The sequence below is a fragment of the Rhipicephalus microplus genome, chromosome 8 (genome assembly GCF_043290135.1).
Source record: "Rhipicephalus microplus isolate Deutch F79 chromosome 8, USDA_Rmic, whole genome shotgun sequence".
Taxonomy (NCBI): domain Eukaryota; kingdom Metazoa; phylum Arthropoda; class Arachnida; order Ixodida; family Ixodidae; genus Rhipicephalus; species Rhipicephalus microplus.
The window spans coordinates 85,093,351-85,117,949 of record NC_134707.1 but is presented as its reverse complement, the minus strand read 5'-3'; the positions used below and the strand labels follow the sequence as shown (position 1 = coordinate 85,117,949).

Here is a 24,599-nt window from a genome sequence, read left to right as displayed (position 1 = left end):
AGTCCGTATGCAATTCCCGTCCAGCAAATCTTCCAGAACCAGTTTCTTCGTCCGCTCCTTCGAGCACTGCACAAACCAATACGGTCACTGTTTTAAATGTGGATGGCCTCCACACTACGTCTGAGCCCAGCATCGTAGTTTCAGTGGGCCATGTGCCCTTGTCATTTCTCGTGGACACTGGTGCCTCAGTCTCTTTAATCAGTGCCGCTGACTTTCACAGTCATTTTCCCAACATTCGGCTTTTGCCTTCACACGTCGTTCTACAAACATATTCTAAGGGAACGATTGATAATTTAGGTCAATTTACAGCTCAGATCTCCTATTGCAGTCGCACTGCTTCCATTACTTTTTATGTAACTGCCAATGGCAGCTCGCTTTTGGGACGTGATGCCATCAGGGCTTTGTCCATCAATATCGACGGTGCGTCTATGACGTGTGCTCAAGTCGACGTCCAAGATTATCTTCCGGCCAACGCGCCTTCTGAATTCCAACACCTGTTCACCCGTGAACTGGGTTGTGTGCGCGGTTTTGTGCATAAGGTGATGCGTCGACCAGGTGTGTGCCCTGTGCGTGCGAAGCTGCGCCGCATTCCTCTTCTTCTCCATGAGCTAGTTTCTGCGGAACTGTCTCGCCTTCAAGCCAGCGGAATCATCGAGCCTGTCTCTGCTTCCGACTGGGTTTCTCCACTGGTCGTCGTCAAGAAAAAAGATGGATCCCTTCGAGTATGCGTCGACTTACGAGAACCAAACAAGGCAATCGTTGTAGATGGTTTTCCACTTCCTCACATTGAAGAACTGCTTCATCAGCTCTCCGTAGCGGTATGTTTTTCCAAGCTGGACCTTGCATCCGCTTATCACCAAGTTGAACTTTCTGAGTGCAGTAGAGACTTGACCACATTTGTATCGCACGAAGCCTTGTTTCGGTTTCACCGCGTGTGTTTCGGGCTTGCATCTGCCCCTGGAGTGTTTCAGAAAATGATGTCAATTATTCTTAAGGGTTGTAATGGCGCCCTTTGTTACTTGGATGACATTTTGGTGTGGGGACGTACTCGCGAAGAGCACGATGCTAACTTGCATACTGTTCTCAACCGCATCAGTGAATGTGGTATAAAACTTAATAACAAGTGCATTTTTTCTGTGAATGAGTTACAATTTCTAGGACATAATGTAAGTTCCAGCAGCTTGACACCTGTTGAATCTAATGTTCAGGCCATTGTCGATGTGCCAAGGCCTACTGATGTTAAAACCTTGCAATCTTTTTTAGGTCTTGTTGGTGATTATGCCAAGTTTGTTCCTCACTATGCTGATGTTGTTGAACCACTGCGTACTCTACTTCGTCAAGCACAGCCTTTTAACTGGTCAGCTGAAGCTGAGCAGAGCTTCATTCAAGTTAAGTCAATACTGACCTCAAAGCCAGCTGTTAGTATTTTCAATGAGAAGCTTCCCATCGTCATCACGACGGATGCGTCCGATGTTGGACTGGGAGCAGTGTTGCAACAACTCAGAGATGATCAGCTGATCAACATTGCTTTTGCATCTCGTACATTGACCCCTGCTGAACGCAGATATTCAGTAGGCGAGCGTGAAGCTCTCGCTTGTCTTTTTGCCTGTGAGAAATGGCATGTTTACTTTTGGGGCCGGCACTTCACATTACGTACAGATCACCAAGCACTAGTTGCTCTTCTTTCTGCAGGATCCGAAGGCCGCCGCCCCATTCGCATTTCCCGTTGGTGTGCCAAACTCATGTATTATAATTTCAGTGTTCAGTATTGTAAAGGTTCTAATAACGTGGTTGCTGATGCACTGTTGCGCCTTCCTCTTCAGATACCGGTTACTGAAGAGCGGGATGAGGAAGTTGTTTCATTAGTTACTTCCTGCATTAGTAAAGCTGAGCTTCAGGCAGCTACAGCTGCAGATTCCACTTTGTCTCAAGTTCTCAAATATTTACGTGATGGATGGCCTTCCAAAGGTGCTTTTGCTTCTGAATTCTTGCCTTACTTCGCAGGCCGACAGGAGCTGTCTTGTGTCGAGGACTTGCTTTTCCGCGATAAACGCGTGATTCCCCCTGCTTCTTTCCGTAACAAGCTAACAAAGCTTGCCCATGAGACCCATCCAGGCATTGTCCACACCAAACAGAATCTCAGAGACAGGTACTGGTGGCCAGCCTTAGACAAGCAGGTCGAGCATGCAGTTTACAACTGCCATATGTGTCAGGCAGCTGACAAGTCTGCCAAATCTGCGTTTTCTCCGTTGCAGTCAGTCGAGTGGCCGGATCAGCCTTGGCAGAAACTCGGCATGGACATCATCGGTCCTTTGAATAATGTTCCGCAAAATGCCCGGTTCATTGTTTCTCTCATTTACTACTATTCAAAATGGCCAGAGCTTTGTTTCACACATACGGTTACTTCTGAGGTCATCATTGAGTTTCTGTCTTCAATCTTCAGGCAGGAAGGGTTTCCTGATGCCATAGTTACGGACAATGGTCCACAGTTTCAGTCCCAACATTTCGAGGCTTTTCTTTCACAACGAGGAATTCAGCACTTGAGGTCGTCAGTTTTCTACCCCCAATCAAATGGCCAAATCGAGTGCTTTAACCGCGTTCTGAAGGAACATATTCAGATCGCCCAATTAGAGCACCGTCCGCTCAAGCAAGTCTTGACTGAATGTTTAGCTTCGTACAGGTTCACACCATAAGGCACCACTGGAGTGTCGCCTGCTCAACTTCTCCACGGTAGGCAACCGCGAGTTGCTCTCGACATAGGCTCTTCGCCTCGTAACATAGCACTGTCTTCTCCTGATCAAATTCGTACCAGGGTTTTTTCTCGTCAACGAGCAATGAAAAAGTATGTCAACACCCGTCGAGGTGCAAAGCAGTCCAAAGTTCGCACTGGCGATCTAGTCAAGGTTCCTGTGCCAGGCAAGCGCCTCAAGTATCGGGGTCCTTACAAAGTTATGGGCCACGTTAGCCCCACTTCTTTTCGCTTGAGTGATGGTAACATCTGGAATGCTTCACGCCTTGTTATTTTTCATACGGATTCGCCTTCAACACCTAAAAGTCTTCGTCATCACGTTCCGTCCATGCCTTTCAACTACGCATCAGACTGTTACATGTGGCCTCCATGTACAGGCATTTCTTCTTCAAGGGGGGAGGAGTTACCAGGCGGTGTCGCTGGTTCAAGTACACCAAGTCATACGGTTCACTTCGAACCTTCAAATACGGCTGAGACCGTTGAACCGGACTTCGGTCCGCAAAATTCTTCCGAAGCTCATGCTGCCAGCTCTGATGAGACCGCAAATTTTAACGCTCGTTCAGAGCCTTCACAATCTTCCACTGCTCTTGATGTGTCACATCAGAGCAGAAGTGACCAAGGTGCAGAGCCACCTGATTCTACACCCAAAAGGGCCCGCCCTAAGCGGAAGCGGCAGAAGCCCCGTCGGTTCGAAGACTATGTGATGTAGAACTCTTGTTCCGAACAGTTGTGTACACTTTTTTGTTTGTCAGTGCATTTTCAGGACTTGTAGTGTGTGATTTCGGTGTGCCGTGCTCTGAATTTTCATGTGTTTAATGTACATACCTTGTAAAGTATGTTGGTATCAAGCATGTATATATATATAAACAGTGTATAGGTGTGCTTTTTTCGAGAAGGGGATGATTGTTGTGTTCTGGGTTTTCGGTTTCGGTTTCGAATTGACATGTGAGGATGCCAGGGGGCGCCGCTCTGGCATCGAGGATTTCAAGACGACTGTAAAATAAACAGTGTGTGTTGGGTAACCGTGGAGTGCGGTTGTTGTGCTTGCTTTTGGCGCTTCGCGCCAACCCGCGTGTTCGGGCTGGTCGGTGTCCCCGCCGGCCGCGTACGTCTCCGTCGGCCGTCTTCTTCTTTTTCTTCTGCTTCGTTGGAACCAGCCAGCCCCCAACACAGCATGTACGTCAATATGTTTCCCGTAATCGTCATTTGTGAGCCGAACTTATCGAGTGCAATACGACTCTCGGGATACGAACCTTTTATGTCGTCTACTGTTACTTAAAGCAGCAAGGTTCTGGTGTACATTCGCCGAGACCTCACTTACATCCTTCAATCTGTACCACCTCATGACGGAAACCAATACGTATGCTTAATAAAGAGTGAAAAAGAGGAGGCTCAACATCACTGTGGTTGGCGCATACCTATCACCATCAAGCCGTTTCGATCAAAAAAGACTACGAGACATCATAGCGTTAACTCCTGACCCGTGTGTTATCTATGGGGATTTTAACGCTCATCATACATTATGGGGAAGTCAGAATACCAACATGAAGGGCAGAAGCTTGGTGTCTTTTGCCTCCGACAACCAACTTTGGTTACTGAACGATGGCAGTCCTACATTTTTACATGGCTCCACATACAGTAGCTGTCTCGATTTGGCTTTTGTTTCGCGAAGCCTAGTGAAACATAATGAATGGTTCGCGGATATAGAAACGCACGGGAGTGATCACATTCCAACATACGTCAAGATCAGAGTATTGTCGCCTCCTAAAGTGTGCGACATGGTTAAAAGAGTGGACTGGAAAAAATTTCAGTCCCGCATGGAAGACCAATGCCAAGAACACATATCCGATTTACAAGAGGCCATCAAGACTACTGTAAAAGAGACTGTGTGTCCAATCCCAGTCCCTGTAAGAATCACGGACATCGACAAAGAGCTGGAGCTGCTTCGATCCTTGCGATGATGAGCTGAAAGAAGGTACCGGCGCACGAAGGACATAGAAGATATAGAAGATTTACGGACTGCTAGACGTATGCAGACGAAGATCAAACGTCATACGTATACAGAAGAAGATCAAACGTCGGTTGGACAAGCTAGAATTCCAACGCTGGATTACTTTCTGCGAGTCACTCGACCCTCGTAAGCCTTTATCGCAGATATGGAGGACGGTTAGAGGTTTGCGGTGATCGCCCATTCAGAAGTCACCATTCAAGGCCTTAACCCTTCACCAAAATCGACCAGATGTGGACGTTGCTGAAGAGTTCTGTGCCGGATTATCAGGCCAAACTCCAGCCATCAGCAGCTCACCACTTTCGAGCAGTTGTCCGCCACCACGTGACTCCTGTATGTACTGCCCGTTTACCATTCAGGAGCTCAAAGCAGCACTCGCTTCATGCAAATGGACCTCCGCACCAGGATCTGACGGAATCTCCTACAGAGCCCTGTGTCATCTGGGTGAGCGCGCGAGAATAGCTCTACTTCAGCTATATAATGATTGTTGGCTAGAGGGCACTGTTCCCTTAAGTTGGAAAACTACTCGTCTAGTACCATTATTAAACCTGGCAAATCACCATTGGAACTCTCCTCCTATCGCCCGATCGCATTGGCTAGTTGCGTGGGTAAAGTGATGGAGAGAATAATTCTCGGCCGACTCGAGTGGTACTTGGAGTATCATGAGATCTACCCAAATGCCATGGCTGGCTTTCAACGTGGTCGATCATCGATCGATAGCGTCATCGACCTAATCACGTACGTTGAACACGAGAAAGGCCATAAGCGTCTTTGCGCCTCTCTGTTCCTTGACGTCAAAGGAGCCTATGATAACGTTACACATGAAGTCGTCCTTACCGCACTAGAACAGGTTGGAGTGGGTGGCCGAATGTTTAAGTGAAAACGCAGTTATCTCCAAATGCGATCCTATTTTGTGAGTACAGAGACCGGGAACACGTCTACGCATTTCAGTTGTCGTGGCGTCCCTCAGGGTGGTGTACTGAGCCCCGTACTATTCAATATAACACTAATCGCTCTCAATACGCACCTACCAAACAATATTTATCTATAAACATACGCTGATGACATCTGCATCTGGACATCTGTGGTAACTCGCCTGCAGTTGGAGCGAGAATACAGAGAGCTGCTACTGCAACTACTTTGCATCTACGCAATCGAGGCCTCGAAATTTCCTCCAGAAATTGCGCTCTTCTGGCATTTACGCGCAAACCCATGTCGAATTACAGAGTGTCAATTAATGGTCAAAATATACCATATCATCGATCTCACAAATTTCTGGGTGTCATAGTCAACAGAGACATATCATGGAGCCCTCATGGGTCGTATTTGAAAAAGCGATTGACAGGCATATGCCATCTTTTCAAGTTTCTCGCGGGAAAGACTTAGGGAATGCAGCCTAATGCTATGTTACGACTGTAAGGGTGCTTTTCCTTGGCTTTTTACGATACAATCTGTCTGTATTATCCAACGCCAGCAAAACAAGTCAATGCATGATACAAAGCGTTGAGGCACAGGCGCTTCGAATGTGTCTAGGTCTGCTCAGGGTGCCTCAACAATGGCGACTATAGCTATAGCCAAAGACCATAGTGAAATTGAAGCTTTGAGGACACACATAAGGCATGTGCGCCGGACTCCCCATCACCACCTAGCCTCTCTACCAGTGGATAGACCTCATACTTCCTTTTGTCGAGCAATAACTACACATGGTGACTCCCTACCAACTGGTTTTACGCCCGCGGCGAAACCTTCAATTCCTCCATGGTGCCTCAAACAGCCAGTCATTAACCTGATAATACCAGGCATCCAGAAAAAACGAGATTTCTCAATACCAGCCCTCAAGCAGCTCGCCTTACTTCTGCTGTACGAGAAGTACCAAGTCTGCACCCACGTCTACACCGATGACTCCGTCCTGCCAAACAGCTCAACATCGGCGGTCGTTATTCCAACGCACGCCACAACTATCAAATTCAGGACAGCTCATGCCACCACAACAGTGGCAGCAGAGCTTGCAGCGTTTCGCGCTGCGCTGCGTTTCATTAACGACCAAAGCACGCAACGGTGGACGACTTTCTGCGACTGCAAGGCGGCACTGCAGTCACTTCTGTCAAATCTACGCCGTGGTCCACACGAGCAGTTGGTATTTGAAAGAGCAGAAATGCTACACCATATAACAGAGAAAGGGCACCACGTTATATTTCAGTGGTTGCCAAGCCACTGTGAAATTATCGGTAACGAACGAGCTGATCAAGCTGCCCGTTCAGCCCCTACAGAAGACAACGACCAGTCAATACCTCTCTCAAGGACGGACGCTGCTAGGAGGCTCCGCCTTCTAGCTCGCCAACGCTCCATGGCTCTTTGGAATGGGCCTCTTTTTTACGCATGCAAGATTACGATCCCTTGATCCAACGTTAAGCATGCAGCTTCCAACAAAAATTCGACGAGGCGACGCTACTGCTCTGTGCAGACTATGGTTGGGAGTCACGTATACCCGTGCGTACGCGTTCCGCATAGGTATGGCCGACACCGCCGACTGTGCGCACTGCAGAGATGAAGAAACAATTCGACATATCCTGTGTGACTGCCCGAAATACAACCTGGAAAGACAACACCTTTCTAATAAACTAAACAGGTTAGATGACCAGCCGCTGTCAGAAGAAAGTATACTGCGCCATCGTCATGACTCATTGTCACAGAAGAAAGCCGTGCAAGCGCTACTGGGCTTCTTACGAACTGCTGGCCTGTCGGAACGCCTCTGAGTGGACTGATTTTGTGTGGGCGTGTGTGTCGGTGTTTTTCTCTTATTTATTTTTTAACTCTCCTTTTCTCTTTCAACCCCTATTTTCCAAACCCAGTGTAGGGTAGCATACCGGACACTAGCATCTGGTTAACCTCCCTGCCTTCCTTTTTTTCTCGTTTCTGTCTCTCTCTAAGAGAACATGTGCACCCTACGTAGCTGAACAGCTTGTTGATACTTGATGATTGATTTGTTAGGTTTAACGTCCTAAAACCACCATATGATTATGAGAAGCGCTGTAGTGGAGGACTCAGGAAATTCCGAACACCTGGGCTTCTTTAACCTGCACCCACATCTGAGCACACGAGCATACAACATTTCCGCCTCCATCGGAAATGCAGCCGCCACAGCCGGGATTTGATCCCGCGACCTGTGGGTTAGCAGCCGAGTACCTTAGCCACTAGACCACCGCGGCGGGGCAGCTTGTTGATACTGTGGTTCAGGGGTCGGCTATCTCCAGCCCGCGGGCCGCTTGCGGTCTTCGAGGCGGTATTATGTGGTCCCCAATACAACGTGAGAGCCCATCTATTCCTCTTGTCAAATCCTATCTGAAGGTCGACTTGGCATTTTTTTTTACATCATATAGAGTTTGCATTTGCAGCCTATATGTTTGCATATTGCGACCTCAACTGTGGCACGCGAGCGGAAAATAAGTGTGAATTCCGCTGCAAGTTTGTACAGTGCCGATATGTCAATATATTTGCCGTCAAGCGAACATCTTAGTTGCAGTCACTGTGGACAATGCACTGCAAGTGCAGTGACTCCTTGCCCATTACGGTGACCAATGGCACTGGGTAGTTCAATGCAAGACACTTTTCACACTCACGTTTCTTCAAACCCACAAAGCATCCAGCGTGCTGGAAACCGGCGGGGCACCCAACTACTCAGTTGAACCCCAAATGGAAGGTTAAATGTACGATTTGTCAATTCTGACTCATCATACAGGCAGAATCCGGGTGGCGTAAAAAAATGCCCTGAACAACCTCCGCATCAGCGCGCACACAGTAGGTCTTAGCGCTGCCACTCTCTATAGGCAAGCTCATGGCAGTACAGTCTCTTAAGCGCATGTTGAATAAAGACTACCCAAGCCAAAAATATTTAGGCATCAAGTGCTTTGTGCTCCCGCTGTTATGGGCTTTCAAGTAGTCTTAAGACAAGAACCAGCGCCATCATTCGGGCACTAAAGCAAGTCATTCAGTCACCGTTGCATTATAAAAACGTAGAAATTCAGCCACCCAGCCAGAAGCTAAAGAGCTAAAGAGAGAGGCTGTCTCTGGCCGAAACCACTTTGTGCAGTACAGCACCACATATGCTAGCTTTGGTCCAAGATAAATTACAAAAAAAAAATATGTCCTTTCAGTTTACAGTATCAAGTTTTGACAAAATATTATGATTATTCGTCGTTTGTAACCTAATAAATATTAGCGGCACATCACATTTTCACGCACCTAGGTAAGCCTTTTAGACTTTGCGTTCTGTATGCTTGTACTAACCGATTAACTAAGTCGCTATTATTATGTGCCATTCATCATTGGAATAATCGACAACGCGATGTTGTGTTTATAATAAATAACGAGGTATTTGTACATATACTGAATAGTTCGCTTGATTTCGCCTAGTAATTCGGTTTCAACCTGCATGCATCAACTGTTGTAATATATTTTGTCTGCGGTAGTGTTATTCATTGTCTGCTTCAGTTATGCTCTCGTTGATGGGTGTATACATGAGTTTCACTGTAACGTCCCCTGTGGTTACTTCGCCCGCTAACCATCCCCCTTTGTAATGCCTCTTCAGAGTATGGAGGGTATATGAATGAACAAGTTGTTTCTTCGCGCTCGTTGAAATTTTACTCTCATTTTCAAATAGCGACATTCCAATGGCCGGTGTAGGGCCCCATACATACACTATGTCGAACGCTAACGCCACGACAGTGCTCTTATTGCTGACAGTGGTGGCGCGCAGATAGAAAACGGCGTAGGCAAAGGTTTCGCGGCGTCCACGGCCAGCTGGTTCCTGCAGCGCACATCTGCACATGTTACCTAAGATTGGGGCTAGTACCATATTTAACAAATCTATTGTGCCGGTGTAGTATTGGGCCTGGTATCATCTTCAACAAATCTATTGTGCCAGTAGTTATTTCGCTCTTGCATTGACTCACGATTACGGGAGAGCAAGCTATTTTCAATGGTACAGTCTGGCCATGTACAAGAACCAAACCTCCTTGGTAACAACAAGGACGTTTCAAAATGCACGTTAAGGAATGTTATGGGGAAAGGAGGGAACATCCGCAGGAGTGTTTTTCACGAAGATTTTTCGCGTGAGGCACGTGCACGACGTGGGGCACGTACAGTGGGAGAACATAAAGTACGGCTGCTTCGTATTGGAGAAGACATCCCCCACTAGAGCGTCCATCGAAATAGCCCTACGCGCAGTCGTGTCAGCATCACGCCAACAGTGCAACGGGGGCCGTGATAGCGGTCAGAACTTTTCTAAAAGTCACTGGACTGCACGCGCGTTTGTGTAAGCACTGCGCCAACCTGACGGGGCTGTACACACTCACGTACTTGCTTTCTCATTGTCATTCATTACTTTTTTATTGTCTTTTCCTTCCGAAGGTGTTCAGCAGCAGGTTAGTGTCTACTAGCACTCTCTGCCTTTGTGTAAATAAACCTATCGCTCTCGTTCTCTTATCTCTAAAAAAAGTTCAATTCTCTATAAAAAGTAGTCAGTACTTTTTTTTTCAGTTTTCTCGTACGATTGCTGAAGTCTTGCATGACTGCTGTCACTAGAAATCAATTTAGTGAAAATTGGCCATCTATGACGATTTTTCGTTCAGCAGGACGCATACGTCGATTGATCGATGAACTATGAGTCAGTATAGTACGAACTATAGAACGTTCGGTTCTGAAAGATCAGGCATTCGATTCCTGCTTTTCTTCAGACTGAGAAGATAGAAGTGTTTTCGTTGCTTGCTGTTCTTCTTTGCTGCCTTCCGTCACCTGAAAAAAAAAGAAAGGAAGAAGACTGTTACATGAGAACACAACAAATCTTTAACTATAGTAGACTCTCACGTCTTTCTTTCTGTGACTCGTATAGTACAAGCAATTGTCAACAATATAATATGTCAATAGGAATAGTTAACGATGAGAATATGCTCCACGCTAACATATTGATCTTGACCATCGGGTGTTCCTCTCCCGTTGTTAGCCAGACAAGGTTTCCTGGCACCCACACGACAATATTGTGGTTTTCATACGTAAAACCCAAACAATTATTGTTATGAATATTTCGAATATGATTGCCGGAGGAACACAAAATAGAAAAAAGGATTTTGAGTGTATTTTTAAAGTACGGTTTCGCAGTCCCGTAAACACCACTCTTATCGAGAGACCACGCTTCATTATCGAAAAACGAATTATGAAAAAAATACAGGTGAAGACGTTACGTTGAGATTCCACCTGACATCATGACGATATTCATTTCTATTTACTACGTCTGCTGGCTCTTATGTAGTTTCTTATCGGTAAAAAATGAAGTAAATTGTCGTCAGTGGGTGCCTTTACCTAACATACCAAGTTTTAGAAAATATTGTCGACCCCATGTCGCGAAAGTACGAAAAATACATTTCAATACCAGAAATATCACACATGGTTGTTTCGGCGTGAAATTTAGAGATGAAAGTTCGACCTTGATGTTCAGCATAGAATAGAAAAAATTGGAAAAAAGAGAGCAAAAAGGCAGGAAGAAGAAGAGAGAAAGAAAGAGAATCAGGAAAATGGTGAGCAAGAATAACAGATGGAAAGAAAGATAGATAGATAAATAGATAGAAAGAGAAAGAAATAGAGAGAGAGAAAACGAACAATAAAAAATAGAGGGGGATAGAGTGAAACAAAAAATGGAGACCAACATAGACAAGAATAAAAAAACGCCAGGCCTGCGCGGAAGGCGCAACAATGTCTCCGCGGAAGCTAGAAGAGCTGCCTTTCAGACAATTTTATAAAAACTCATTTAGTGACTGCTGCAAGGGCACACTAGCTGGGTACCCACTACAGCGTTGATATTGAAAATATTTGGGCAGTAGGCCAGTATTCGCTATGCTATTTTTAGTCATTCTTCTGAGAAGCGTGTTATCCGCTAAACACTTGCAAGGAAGTTTGTGACAATTGTTCATGCAGTGGCTGACGACGATGAGGAATTATGCCTGAATTGGGTATGAGCCTGTGGCGATACCCTTGTTCACCTAGCCCACAGGTGCTTGGCGAACAAGTACAAGCTTTTGTAATGGGTTGGAGCATTGGACGACCCACTCGTTACGCTATTCGCAATGTGCGACGGCTGGTTTTTTTTCCCGCCGTTTTAATACACTTTGTAAGTCGTATTAACGCGATTGCTTTTCCGACATCAAGCCTGCCTAAGGCACGTTTCCCAACAAGTCCCATGCACCGGCGTGGCTAAGTCATCTGTTCTCACTACCTCGAGAAACCTTGGCATGTTTACCTTCATGGTTAGAAAGCGGAGAAGCCCTACTGACCATGAAGTAATTTTAAAACGTTATGTGTTATAGTGATGCTTGACAGTGGTTTGTTATTTTTGTCATGTTTATTGTGTATTGAAGTATAATTATCTTAGCAACCCATGCGTGAAGTTTAACCTGAAATAAAGAAAAAAAAACGGTGCAGGTCAGTGGTAGAATGCTGGGTTGGCTAGCAGCGGATCCGAGCTCGAGCTCAACTGTGTTATTGGCACTGTTTTTTTTTATAATTTCGTCCGATATGGTTACGGACACCTGTGGCGGCGGTGGTGGACAACTACAGCGCTGTGCATGACCCAAGGTATGATCTCATAACAGCTCTCCCTGCAAAACCGCCAAGCCTGCGCGGAACGCGCAGCACTGTCACAGCAAAAGCCAGAAGAGTGGCCTTAAGAGCTTTTTTACCACAATTTGGGTAGCTCCTGCAGGCACACATGCAGGGTACCCGTTACGCCATAAGTCATTGTGTAGTAGGCAGTCTTTCACTATGTCATTCTTCGTCATTCTCCGGAAAAGCGTGGTACCCGCTGCAAACTTTCAAGAAACATTGGGCAATTTTTTATGTGCTGTGGGTGACGACGACGAAGGATTAGGCAGAAGATTTTGTAATCCCCACAACACCCACAAGCTCAAGCTTTTGTTGGAGCATTTGACTAGCTACTCGTTGCGTAATTTGCGTTATGTCGCAACTGGATGTTTTATTGCTGTTATAAAACGCTTTATTACTCCTGTTAACGCGATTCCTTTCCTGACATCAACCTGCCGAAGGCCAGTTTACATAAGTTTTCGAAGCACCGATGTGGTGCAGCGGTAGAATACTCCGCTGACAAGCAGGGGACCTGGATTCGAATCCCATTGCTTTCCTTTAGTGTTTTGGTTTAATGGTGTCTTGTTTTTTCTTAGTGTTAGTTTCTTAAGTGCAAGATGCAGCCGCCGAGGCCGGGAGTTACCCGGCGGCGGTGGCTGCATTTTCGATTGACACGATTAAGTTCGAGGACCATGTACTTAGATATAGGTGCACGTTTAAGAACCCCAGGTGGTCGAAATTTCCGGAGCCCTTAACTGCGGCGTCTCTCATAATCATAGCGTGGTTTCAGGACGTTAAACGCCAGACAATATTATCAGCGTGTGTAAAAGTACTTACCTTTATCGAGAAACTTTCGTCGCTTTGCATAACGCCCAGTCGGCGCCAGAGCTGTACACATTGCTTGTTCAATAGTGTGACGTCGGCATGAGGTTGCCGATGCTCACCTGTAAATTAGATAAAAAATTGTTGACCACCTCCCCGAAGGGAACTCTGATTAGATGCGGAGCAGCAGCCGTGCGCACTTCGTTGACCAGGATGAAGGGGACATCGACGCGTATGCTGGAAGAACGCTTTGAAACGCTTGTTTGAAACACAAGAACAGGGTGGGGGGGGGGGGGGGTTCATGTAAGTTGCGTTCAGTTAAACGAGCCGAAAGAGCGTTTCCACTCGACGTGCGGTCGAACGTTACGGGCGGTGAAGCGGGTGAAGTGAGAGAGAATAATTGCTAGCGGGCGGAACAGCCGGGAGCTGCGGGAGCTGCGGCAAGCGTATTGCAGGTGAGGGAGAGGGTGACGTCAGCGCGCGCCTGCGAGGGCAGTGTGCGAGAGGAGCATGACGTCAACGTGCAGCTGCAGCATGACCTACTTGGCGCCGCTCCAACACCTGCAGTGAGGCGAACGCTTTGAGGTGCGTTCGTACGTACGCACGTAAGTCAAAGAGCTGCTTTGCATCGAAAAACTGCATCTATACCTTAAAAATATACTATGGCGTGGCATAAACAACTTCAGGTGTTCAAGAAAATGACAGTATCAATACAGTTACTCCTACTCCTGGGAATAAGGAGGCTTGATCAGTAAACAGTGTTCAAAGCGCTGCATCGCATCTGTACTTTTCTTTTTCTCACTGTGACGCAGGTTTTTGTGCAACACCGTGAAAATATAATACTTACGAAAGCAGAAAGAATGCTCCAGCTGGGTTCATAACAATATTACACCTACCCAATTCACGCAGCTCCTAGAAAAAGTAGGTTTTGCTGCAAGGGCAAAGTATTGAGTGTGATTGCAACAAAGTGGAATACAGCGCAAAGAACAACGTGCAGCGCGAAACTTGCACCGCACCACTCAAACACAGAGCACGCAAAAAAAAAGAACAGACAGCACGGGCATGAACGAGCCATTAATCCAGTTGGGCACTTGCAGCACGCTCCTCATATACTAAGTAGGCCACCTGAAAAGAACGCACAGGAATATGCAGGGCGATTGCGAATAACTTTCATATTTGTTGCTTGTTTTGAGTGGTGTGAGCTTTGGCCATGCATAACCTAACGGTCGTATATCTATCTATCTATCTATCTATCTATCTATCTATCTATCTATCTATCTATCTATCTATCTATCTATCTATCTATCTATCTATCTATCTATCTGTCTGTCTATCTATCTATCTATCTATCTATCTATCTATCTATCTATCTATCTATCTATCTATCTATCTATCTATCTATCTATCTATCTATCTATCTATCTATCTATCTATCTATCTATCTATCTATCTATCTATCTATCTATCTATCTATCTATCTCACTGTTTCCTAATATTAACTCTAGGGGACTCTGGCACTGCGATCTTTCAGAAGCTGTGGGAATGATTGGTAGTGCACAGTTTCCCCTAGTCTTCATACGTGCGGGCGGTGAATCGCACCTTATGGCTTCATTCATTTCTGTGTTTCGGTTTTCTTTCGAAGGAGACAACGAATTCTTTTGAACTTCATAACCTGATTTGAAGTGGTACGCCTAAAAGATTGAGGTGGTTAAGTGCAACTAACTTTTGCCGATTGTTGTTTTGGGCAGGGCTCTACCTCCTTGATTTCAGGCAGGGCGCTACCTTGAAATGGTACTTTTTCGCTCTCTCTACCATGGAAAAAAAAAATTTGGGCGGGGGCACGGTGTGCCATCTCCTGGCTACGCCTCTGGTCAAGTTCTTTAACGCGGTGCGCTGCATCAGTGTGAGAGGTCACAGCCTCGATATATATGGAGCAGGACGGGGACGGCAAAAACCCCGTTGAGCGTACTCGTACAAGTATTTAAGCAATAATAACTCATTGACGCAGCGGCCAGTTGCTCACTCGCTAACAGCACCTAAAGTAAAAAAAAGCATTAATAGACATACCTGTTATCACACTTATTAGTATCCCGAGCATGACTGTAGCCAACATTCCGAAGAGGGAACTCCATAACGATGAAATTACAAACGGCGATGCACCTGTTTGTGACCTGCAGATGAACACAATTTAATTCTCCACTGGAAACACAATCACGTCTAATGTTACGCCAGGGTGGCAAGTGGATTCGCAATAGCTAATTTTGGCGAAATAATCCCCTGTACATATAAGTGCTGGTTGTAACAGACTTATGAAGCAGCGGAAATTGTTAAGAGATTCAACAAAGCAAGGACGCTCTCATTACGGCACTTCACTTATTATTTTGCTACAAAAATGGTCGCCCAACAAAATGCCAGATACAAGAGTTTAAGTCAATGTAATTAGGGCATGCTTGCGATACTTGCGCGTGCAACGGTTTTGTAGTTTAGTGACCATCAAAGTGCGTTTATTCTGCTTTAATGATGTCTGTAGCATGGCTTCAATTATTTTTTTTTTGTTCTTCTGCAGTTTTCAGTTATTTATGCGTTGCTTCTCCAACAACAACCAACATTGCTAAGATTGCCTACAGCAAGGATACTTCCATATAAGAGCATCATAATTTAACGATATTTTTGTGCATGCGCAATCGCAGATGTTGCTGCGTGACTAGTACTATATGTTTGTGCTAGAAGTATGCTTCGATGAACTATCGCAGAGGTCCTTATCGATTGTTTGTTGCATGTCATATATTTTTGTCGCATTAAGCGTGTTGTCTGTCGTAATAATAACTTCCTGTGAGATGGCAACATCCCTCCTGTCTGTAATAGCTAATTGCCTTTCAAGTTTTACATTAACTCATAAATTAAACTAGGATTGCTCATACGCTTCTACTTGAGTGGTGGCATAGTGACCAAAGCATATTATTTTTGAAATATTTTAAATAATGAATAAATGAACAACTTTATTTGACCCTATTTAAAGTGGCAGAAGGACGGATGGGGGTGGAGAGGAAATACTTGATCCTTCTCTACCTTCTCAGCCCACACCAGGATGACTTCCGGCCCCGCCACGATGGTCTAGTGGCGGAGGTACTCGAATGCTGACCCGTAGGTCGTGGGATCGAATTCCGGCTGCGGCGAATACATTTTTGATTGAGGGCGAAAATACTGTAGGCCCGTGTGCTCAGATTTGGGCGCACGTTAAAAACCCCAGCTGGTCAAAAACTCAGGAGCCTTTCATTACGGCGTCTCTCATAATCGTATGGTGGTTTTGGGACGTTAAACCCCGCATATCATCTCCATTACCAGGATGACTTCCTGAATGTCTGGAGTCGAGCTTCGGAAGGCAACCGTCGACTACTCCTCAAGTGAAATGAGGCGTTACAGGAAAGCGACAAGGGGGTGCTGAGTACAACTGATAACTCCACATGAAGTAGTTTAAAATTCTTGTTGAAGAGGTGCTATGGTGTACAAAAGGCGAGAAGTCCCAAATTTAGAGAACTTTAAGATGCCGGGCAGTAGCTGGTTCTGACGGTATGCTGTCGTCATCACTCAATATAACGCAGCCAAATCATATACAACATAAACGTTCGAGAGTACGCACCGAAAATAAATCTTCTTCGAGCACATTCTGTATTTATGTCCACTGCCTGAAGAAGGCGTCTCCCAAACTTAGTTATTGTATCCTGTCTTGATCGAAGAGAAATGCCTGCAATTTTTCCCATTTCGTCAGCGTGTGCGATTTCCGGCCTGCCTCGGCTGCACACGCGAGAGCCTTCTGGTGGGCCATAAATTTAATGCGCACCAAATGCACATTGAATTGGTATTTATTCTTTTGCCCAGAACTGGCTAGTGTTCAAGCCGGGCCATCTGCGTGGTAGCCGAGTATTCTACAGCAGAGCCACGCTGCGGCTCGAAAGTCATTTACAATATCGTTCTATACAGGCGTCATGCCTGGCGAGAAAAGACGTCAAATACGCCATGAAACCAAATTTTCTATCATAATATGAATTAGAGGGGTAAATCTTTGACCAATTGTTAATAAGCTGGCGGAAATTTATCACACTTGATGACGCACTTTCATTATGATTGAATTGAACTCACGAGCAGCCTGAGTGTCGGACAACACTGGTAAACTTACGAGCAGTGACGTAACAAGCAACTAGCTGTGCGAGCGTTTGGATGTCGGTGTATCATGTTGTTATGCCTTACCGCGGTGGTCTAGTGGCTAAGGTACTCGGCTGCTGACCCGCAGGGCACGGGTTCGAATCCCGGCTGCGGCGGCTGCATTTCCGATGGAGGCGGAAATGTTTTAGGCCCGTGTGCTCAGATTTGGGTGCACGTTAAAGAACCCCAGGTGGTCTAAATTTCCGGAGCCCTCCACTACGGCGTCTCTCATAATCATATTGTGGTTTTGGGACGTTAAACCCCACAAATTAATCAATCATGTTGTTACGGGGTTAGCAGCGCATGCAATTAAGATATTTGAAGTCTCTTGTGCCTGGCACATATACTGAATAATTTACAGCGGTTGACGGTGCGGCAATAGACGACAGCCACCGGTCGTTGCTGCCCGTGACGTCACAGGTGCCATGGCAATATGGGGGCTGAAGGCGGTAGGCACGCTTTGCGAGCGGCGACTTCAAGCGCCTGTTTCGCGCTGAAATATTCTTTTACGGCCCGCGTTTTTGTATCAGCATAGGTATAACAGTTCTACTTCTAGTTTCCGCCGAAAACAACAAATTGCTGAGTTACAATGCCATAGCTTCCTACAGGTATACAATATAGCATGGTGGAACAGGAAAGTAACAACCTGCCGGCACACAATGCTAATTTCTGCAACGATTGTGTGGTTTAATGCTTCCCACCCACTGCAAACTGCCCAGTCATAATTCTTCACCGCCAACAGCCACATGTAGCATCGCAGGTGGTGTGTAGCGGGTACCTCGCTTATCAACAGAAAGACGGATAATGGCACAGTAGCTGCTGAAACACGTCACATGAACCATATTTATTATTCGGTACCTTTCAGAAAGCCAACACTTCAAGAACAGTTGGTATTGCCCCAACGTGAACCTCCGTTTAGTATTCGTAAGCCTCGGTGACTTTTTATCAACATGTATATAAATACTACAGCCCTATTAATGTCTAGAGCAAGAATGAGGACGTTATATCATGCTATAAAACAACAAAACATAACAGATAGAAAATAGTACTAGTGGTAAAGCAAATACACACGCTGTTAGACGCAAGGATAGCTCCAATAGCTAACAGATCACTAGGATTTTCCTCAATTACAACTAAATTTTATAGTAGTAAGGAGCGGATGTTGCCTGAAACTTATTTCTATGCTCTGTTGTGCATGCAGCAACCTGTATTAAAAAAAAAAAGGTGTGGTGTGCAAGATGTGAGAGCCACGGGTGCAATTTCATTAAGTAAATTTGACGCAGGATATATTTGTGTACAAAATGTTGCAGTTTCGATTTTATGTCGCGAGAGTAGTCATTTACTTTAATAATTGTACCTAGGTACGTGCAATTTTGCTGCCGGGATGCCCATTCCTTGTTTTTCTTGCTTTTAAGGGTGCATTTAAGCTCTTCAATCAACCGCTTTGCATCACCCAAAATTAAACAATAACGTTAAGAACGGCCTCTAACCCACATCACATTTCACGTTGCTTAGGACCTGCCTCAGCTGTGCCTAACACGTTCAACGGAGCAACTTGAAGAGCGCGCACTCATTGCTCTTGCTAATTACATCATTTGAATGAAAACATTGGTAATCATATTCTTCATAATTAGGACGTCGCGATTTTTGTTCATAAGGACCACCTAGATAAAACCGTGCTTCTTAAGATCTTACCAGTTAGGCATATGCGAAACAAAAGCGTGCTAAGTAAAATAATTATTATTACACTATTTGGAAGCGTGGGGCAGATACAAGACTATTTTTAACCACGATAATTAAGGCCATACGTGACATTTAGGGTGATAATGAAAACTGGGCTTACGAAAACCATGCTAAAGTCCTAATAGTTAACGCCAAGCTATTTTTACAGTGATAACGAAGACATTGTTAATTGAGACCCTCCTGATAATGTAGCTTGGCCACAAAATTCACTGTTATTCCAGCCGTGCAACACTAGCGTAAGCTGTACATATCTTTTTGTTGCTTACGTTACAGGACGTGAGTAACGCCCCATAAACAATAGCTTAAAGTCACGACTTCTTCGTTGATGATCTGGTTTTTCTCGTCTATGGCGCTGCTTAGACGTTCACTAATAGCGTGACATGACCTAATGACGCATATACCTGTTCGATGAAAACGGCGCCGTGAAGTTTGTGACGAGAGACGTAGAGGAAGCGTTGCCAGGGCAATAGTCGAGCGATACCGGCATGGGCGGCGCTTTCGTACCACTGCTGAGGTACCACCACATGGCGACAAGTTCTCCGACGATCATGAGCAGTGTAGATGCTCCAGCTCCCTGGGAAGAGACCGAATATTGCGAGTTGTTGAATGGTGAAGCCACTTGGAATCATTAAGTCATTATCAGCCTGTTTTTTTTCTACGGGATGACGATTTGAATTAGTGGTTTTTGAGAAAGGAAAAATGCACCCAATTTTCGCCTATCTAATGGGTGACATGGCGTAGTGCCTTGCAGGGGAACGGAAGAAGGACAAAAAAAAAAAAAAGAATGGTAGAATGATAAATAGGAGAGAGCACTCGCTGTACAGGAGTGGTAGAAAACAGAAAAAGAGAGCAAAGATGGGGGACATGGTCGAAGAATTCCGAGGACGGGGCACCACTCGGCGAGAGCTACATGGCGTCAGGAGATCGCGCATGGAGGGCCGATTGGCGGGAGCTACGCTGGACCCGTTCAGCATGGAATCCGGCAAGAGAGTCCAAGGTTTTCCCCTAACGATCTCCAACCAGTACTGTCCAGAGTGAGTGTTTTCCCTAATTATCTTCAAACCATACCGCGTCATGAGCGAGCTAGTTTATTTCATTTTACGTTTCCAAATTTTATTATTTTGTCATCCCACCTAACCCTTTGCCACGCTCGGCCGGTTTCCGCATCTCATGATTGCATTTATTTTAACCATCAGTTACATGACTTTCTAATGACGTGATCTTCCCGTTTCCTACCATCTCTATTTGCTAGAATGTGCTTCTGTGAAACTTTCAGCTAAGCGAGTTGGTGTTTTTTTTTTTCAAGGTGAACTGGTGTGCGCAAAAAGGACACAGATGGGACATGGACAAGGGTGAACTCACAACTGAATTTTATTAATCGTCACCCCTGAAATATATACTGGCGAAAAAACATAGTCACATCGTTTGGTTTTGACCATGTGACCACGTGACTACGTTTTTTCGTGACTATATATTTGAAGGGTGAGAAATAACTAGTTTCAGTTGTAACTTTATCCTTGTCCATGTCCCACCTGTGTCTTTTTTGCGTACAGCAGTTTATCTTAAAATATGTGGTCATTTTCCGGAGCGGCCGTTTTATTTATTGCAATGTTTGTAGAGTTATGCGAGATTGAATCATGAAAAGTTAGCTGGTTGACTACTTAGTATACACTTTTATTTTGTTGTAATAGCATTTCTGACGTCGCCATTGTTGGGAAATCGCGAGTTAGTTTTGATACATTACACCCTGGGTGACACTTAGGTTCTCAATTTTTCTATCATCCAGATTTGTGCTGCATATGGTAAGCACGACGCAGAATAGCGATCTCACGCCATCTGTCGACTGCGCGATCAAATGGTGATGCTTTGCAGGCTTTATAGACGGCGCAGTAGGCTCTGTGTGGAGCAGGTGTGGTTAAATCGTAGTAGCTAAATAAAAAAAAAACGTCAAACATTTCAACGCACTTGCTTGAATGTGGCCAATACTTAAGGGAGATATGTTTACCCTGATAATACCGGCGACAAATCTAAGTGAAACGCGCATTGATTGATTGATTGATTTATGGGGTTTAACGTCCCAAAACCACCATATGATTATGAGAGACGCCGTAGTGGAGGGCTCCGGAAATTTTGACCACCTGGGGTTCTTTAACGTGCACCCAAATCTGAGCACACGGGCCTACAACATTTCCGCTTCCATCGGAAATGCAGCCGCCGCAGCCGGGATTTGATCCCGCGACCTGCGGGTCAGCAGCTGAGTACACGTGAAACGCGCATGGCGTATATGGTTATATTATTCAGGTTCTGTTGTAAAGCGGCAGCAGAAGATACCATTTCAACGAATTACCAACAATTCATAATACCCTGATAGATTTACGAGCATACAATATTTTTGTTCATTACATTGTATGTTTTGTGTGATTACTTTTTCATTTCCTATTATTTTAAATTTGTAGTTTTACGCTATTCCGAACTGGTAAAGTATGATAACAGATCCTGCCCCCGTTCCGGGTGCTCCTTGCTCATAATGAAGCATGCGAATTCGAAATGACTTCGCTGTAGTTATTATCTTGATCAGTTCATTGGAAGCATTTAACCCTTCTGGTAGGGCATAAAATGCCTAAAGTCATACCCACGACAATGTCAGTTGTGAATACCTCTCACCTTCGAATGCACGAACGGGAACATGATGGCAAGAATAAAAAGTCCTACGAAGGGACCAGTGGCAGCTCCGTACGCTATCATGAGAAGCTGCAGGGATATGAAAATATCACCAATTACTCACTTGACAGGGTCCCAGTGCAAGAACAATGACAATTTATCTTGTACTGAATATCTAGGTATGTTGAACCGGAGCAGCTGATTACGGTGAACTGGCAAGCGTTCCTGGGCGTCGGTAGTCCGCTCGTGTCACTTGGGCGTAATTAACGTACGGTTTGGCTGAAACATGGGCATGATAACTGTCATAGCGTAATTATAACTATTTGCGACATGCGTTATGATTGATCATGTATGAAAACAACAACATTGACTAACTTTCTGCCGAGAATCTGGAGGCCAAACTTCAAGCAATTCCAAGTGTTATAATTAAATATAGTGCTTTTTACACGAGACAATTGCAAACACGACGTCCATTGTTATTTAGTTATTGTGCAGTAAGTCACTCTATATTTATTTCACGACAAAATTTGTCAACCACGCATATTACACGTGAGATTACTGAGCGTGAGCAGTCCTGGAAAAGTATGAAAATATTTTGAAAGTCCTACTGAAATGCACTGCGTCCAACAACTGGTTAAATATGGTACCTCGCCAAAGCAATTGAGTCATTTTTGAGTACTCCCTACACGTATATAAAATGCATCGCTCATTGAATGGCAAGCGAAGTGGGTGCTACATAATTCTTATCTGAAAACGCAATGCGGGGCGCATTCTTTTTTCGAGAAGTTGTTCATGCCTGCTGTTCATACGCAGACACCGTTTAGCCATAGCTCAACAGCGCAAAATGAAACACGAGCGTATAAATACAGTAGCTGTGCTGCCCACGGGCTGATATGGTTAATTGTGTAAACGACCTAATCTATGTTGAGAGTGGGCACACGGGGGAGAGAGAAATTATCAACACTACTAAGAGGTGCATGCGCCAAGGAAAAAATTTCTTTTGAGATAAAAATTGACATCTCCCACTGACACCAATCATGTGGGGATGCGAAACAACGCTGGTGTTCTCTTCTGTTTCTAATTGTTGTTGCCATTTGTATGTTTCCGTGTATGTTTCATCGGTGTCAACGTTGATAGGTGTGTGAAGTTGTCCACATATAATGATATAAATACTGTAAAATATTGTTATAATAATACCTTATAATGATGTGCATATATTGTGTTCCAATTACGTTATCTCACCCTCTGTTTTGTGTGTATTACCGTGCGTCAATCTTTGCTAACGTTATTTGTACTTGTTCTAACAGTTTTTATTTTTGAACATTCTTCTGTATTGTACGCATTTGTTTTCATTGTATAGCATTGTACTATTGTATTGAATATATTTATATTTAAAAAAAACGTCAACACCTAGTGCTGCTAGGAGAGTACAACGGTGTGACCACGCGCAGCATTATATACGAGCGCCCAGCTGTGGCGGAGAGATGAGCCCTTGGCAACTGTCCGCTCACCCACTGCGTATGCGCCAACTCTCCTCCTTTTCGGAGAGGGTCCTCCAAGCACATCGCGCTCACGCAAGAAAAGGGGAGGAGTTGGAGCATGCGCACTAACGGTGGTCACGCCACACACAAGATTAAACTTCGCCGTAACCTGCTTCGCATCTAAAATGTTAGTTCCAGTGGTACGTAGATGAGCTTCATCTCAGCTTGATTTATCGTATTCACGCTAGTACTTGCAGGTTGTGCGCAAATGATTACGAAGCCTTCACGTACATAACGCCAATTCTGCTCTTTACATGCATATGCCTGAAACATTCGAGAAATTAGTAGCCAGCTGTTTGAAAAGTGGCTAGTTTGAAGAGTGGCTATTCAAACTACTGCAGTATTTGGTCGGTTACTTCACGGTTTTTTTACTTCAGCCAGGCATTTTCGTCTAAACGAGTTTCGTTATTCGACGCATGCGCCACTGAAGTTTTTGACACTTTCCTCTTCCCCGGTGTGCCCCGTTTCAACGTATATCAAAGCGTTACCACAATAAGCCGGAGCTGTTTAAAATCAGCACTGGCCATTTCTTTCTGTCTGTTTAATCTGGCTGTTTAACCTGTTATTTGTATCACCTGGCCAGCGATCATATTCTATGGAGTCGCCATTTAGTTACCAAGGCTCAACGAGCTTTTGTCGTGACAGGTCTCACACATGCCACTGTGCGACAATCAATCGAATCGAAAAGTCGGAGGAGCACGTTTATTCTATATTCTTGATGAATAAAGAAGAATGCGCAGACCATGGGCTTTAGAGCCTAGATTCGTCCACTCGTGATCAGTCATTTCGTGGAGATGGACAGGATAAATGAATGGAAGAAGTTCAGTTGTAATCCTGAAAAGCGTGAATTTCTATTTTGCGTCTTACTTTTGTTGGCCAATGTATATTTTGCTTCGTCATCATGTTTGCTCTACCATTTTGCTTCGTTTATTTGCCTTCCTTTGTATCACACATATTTGTGCGAGTATTGATGTACCTAAGTATAAATAAATAAATAAATGTATATATATATTCATCCCCCCTCGAAAAATCTCAGAGAAGTAGTCATAACCACCTAGCTCACCCTTGCTAAGCGCTAATGTTTGTTTTGTTTCCTTTTCGTGTTTTTTTTTATGTAGACTTTCCTCTGCTCGGACTAGTGCCATGCAGAGCACGAAATAAAAAAAAGTTGAGGAACAATAAACAAGGTGGAGAACATAATTTTTTTGCCCTTCATATACACACTCATTTGCAACAGCCG

General features: G+C 44.8%; 1 protein-coding gene across 1 annotated transcript in view; it reads right to left on the bottom strand.

Moving 5' to 3' along the window:
• Window positions 1-10,165: 10,165 nt before the first annotated feature.
• Window positions 10,166-24,599, bottom strand: part of LOC142768643 (sodium-coupled monocarboxylate transporter 2-like) — a 34,670-nt gene continuing 20,236 nt past the window's right edge. Inside the window, exons 10-14 of the mRNA XM_075870649.1 lie at window positions 21,822-21,908; window positions 19,559-19,731; window positions 15,279-15,382; window positions 13,227-13,333; window positions 10,166-10,550 (exon numbers count right to left, since the gene is read on the bottom strand). Coding sequence (XP_075726764.1) covers window positions 10,464-10,550; window positions 13,227-13,333; window positions 15,279-15,382; window positions 19,559-19,731; window positions 21,822-21,908 — 558 coding nt within the window. The 3' untranslated portion in view covers window positions 10,166-10,463. The remainder of the gene's footprint in view (window positions 10,551-13,226; window positions 13,334-15,278; window positions 15,383-19,558; window positions 19,732-21,821; window positions 21,909-24,599) is intronic.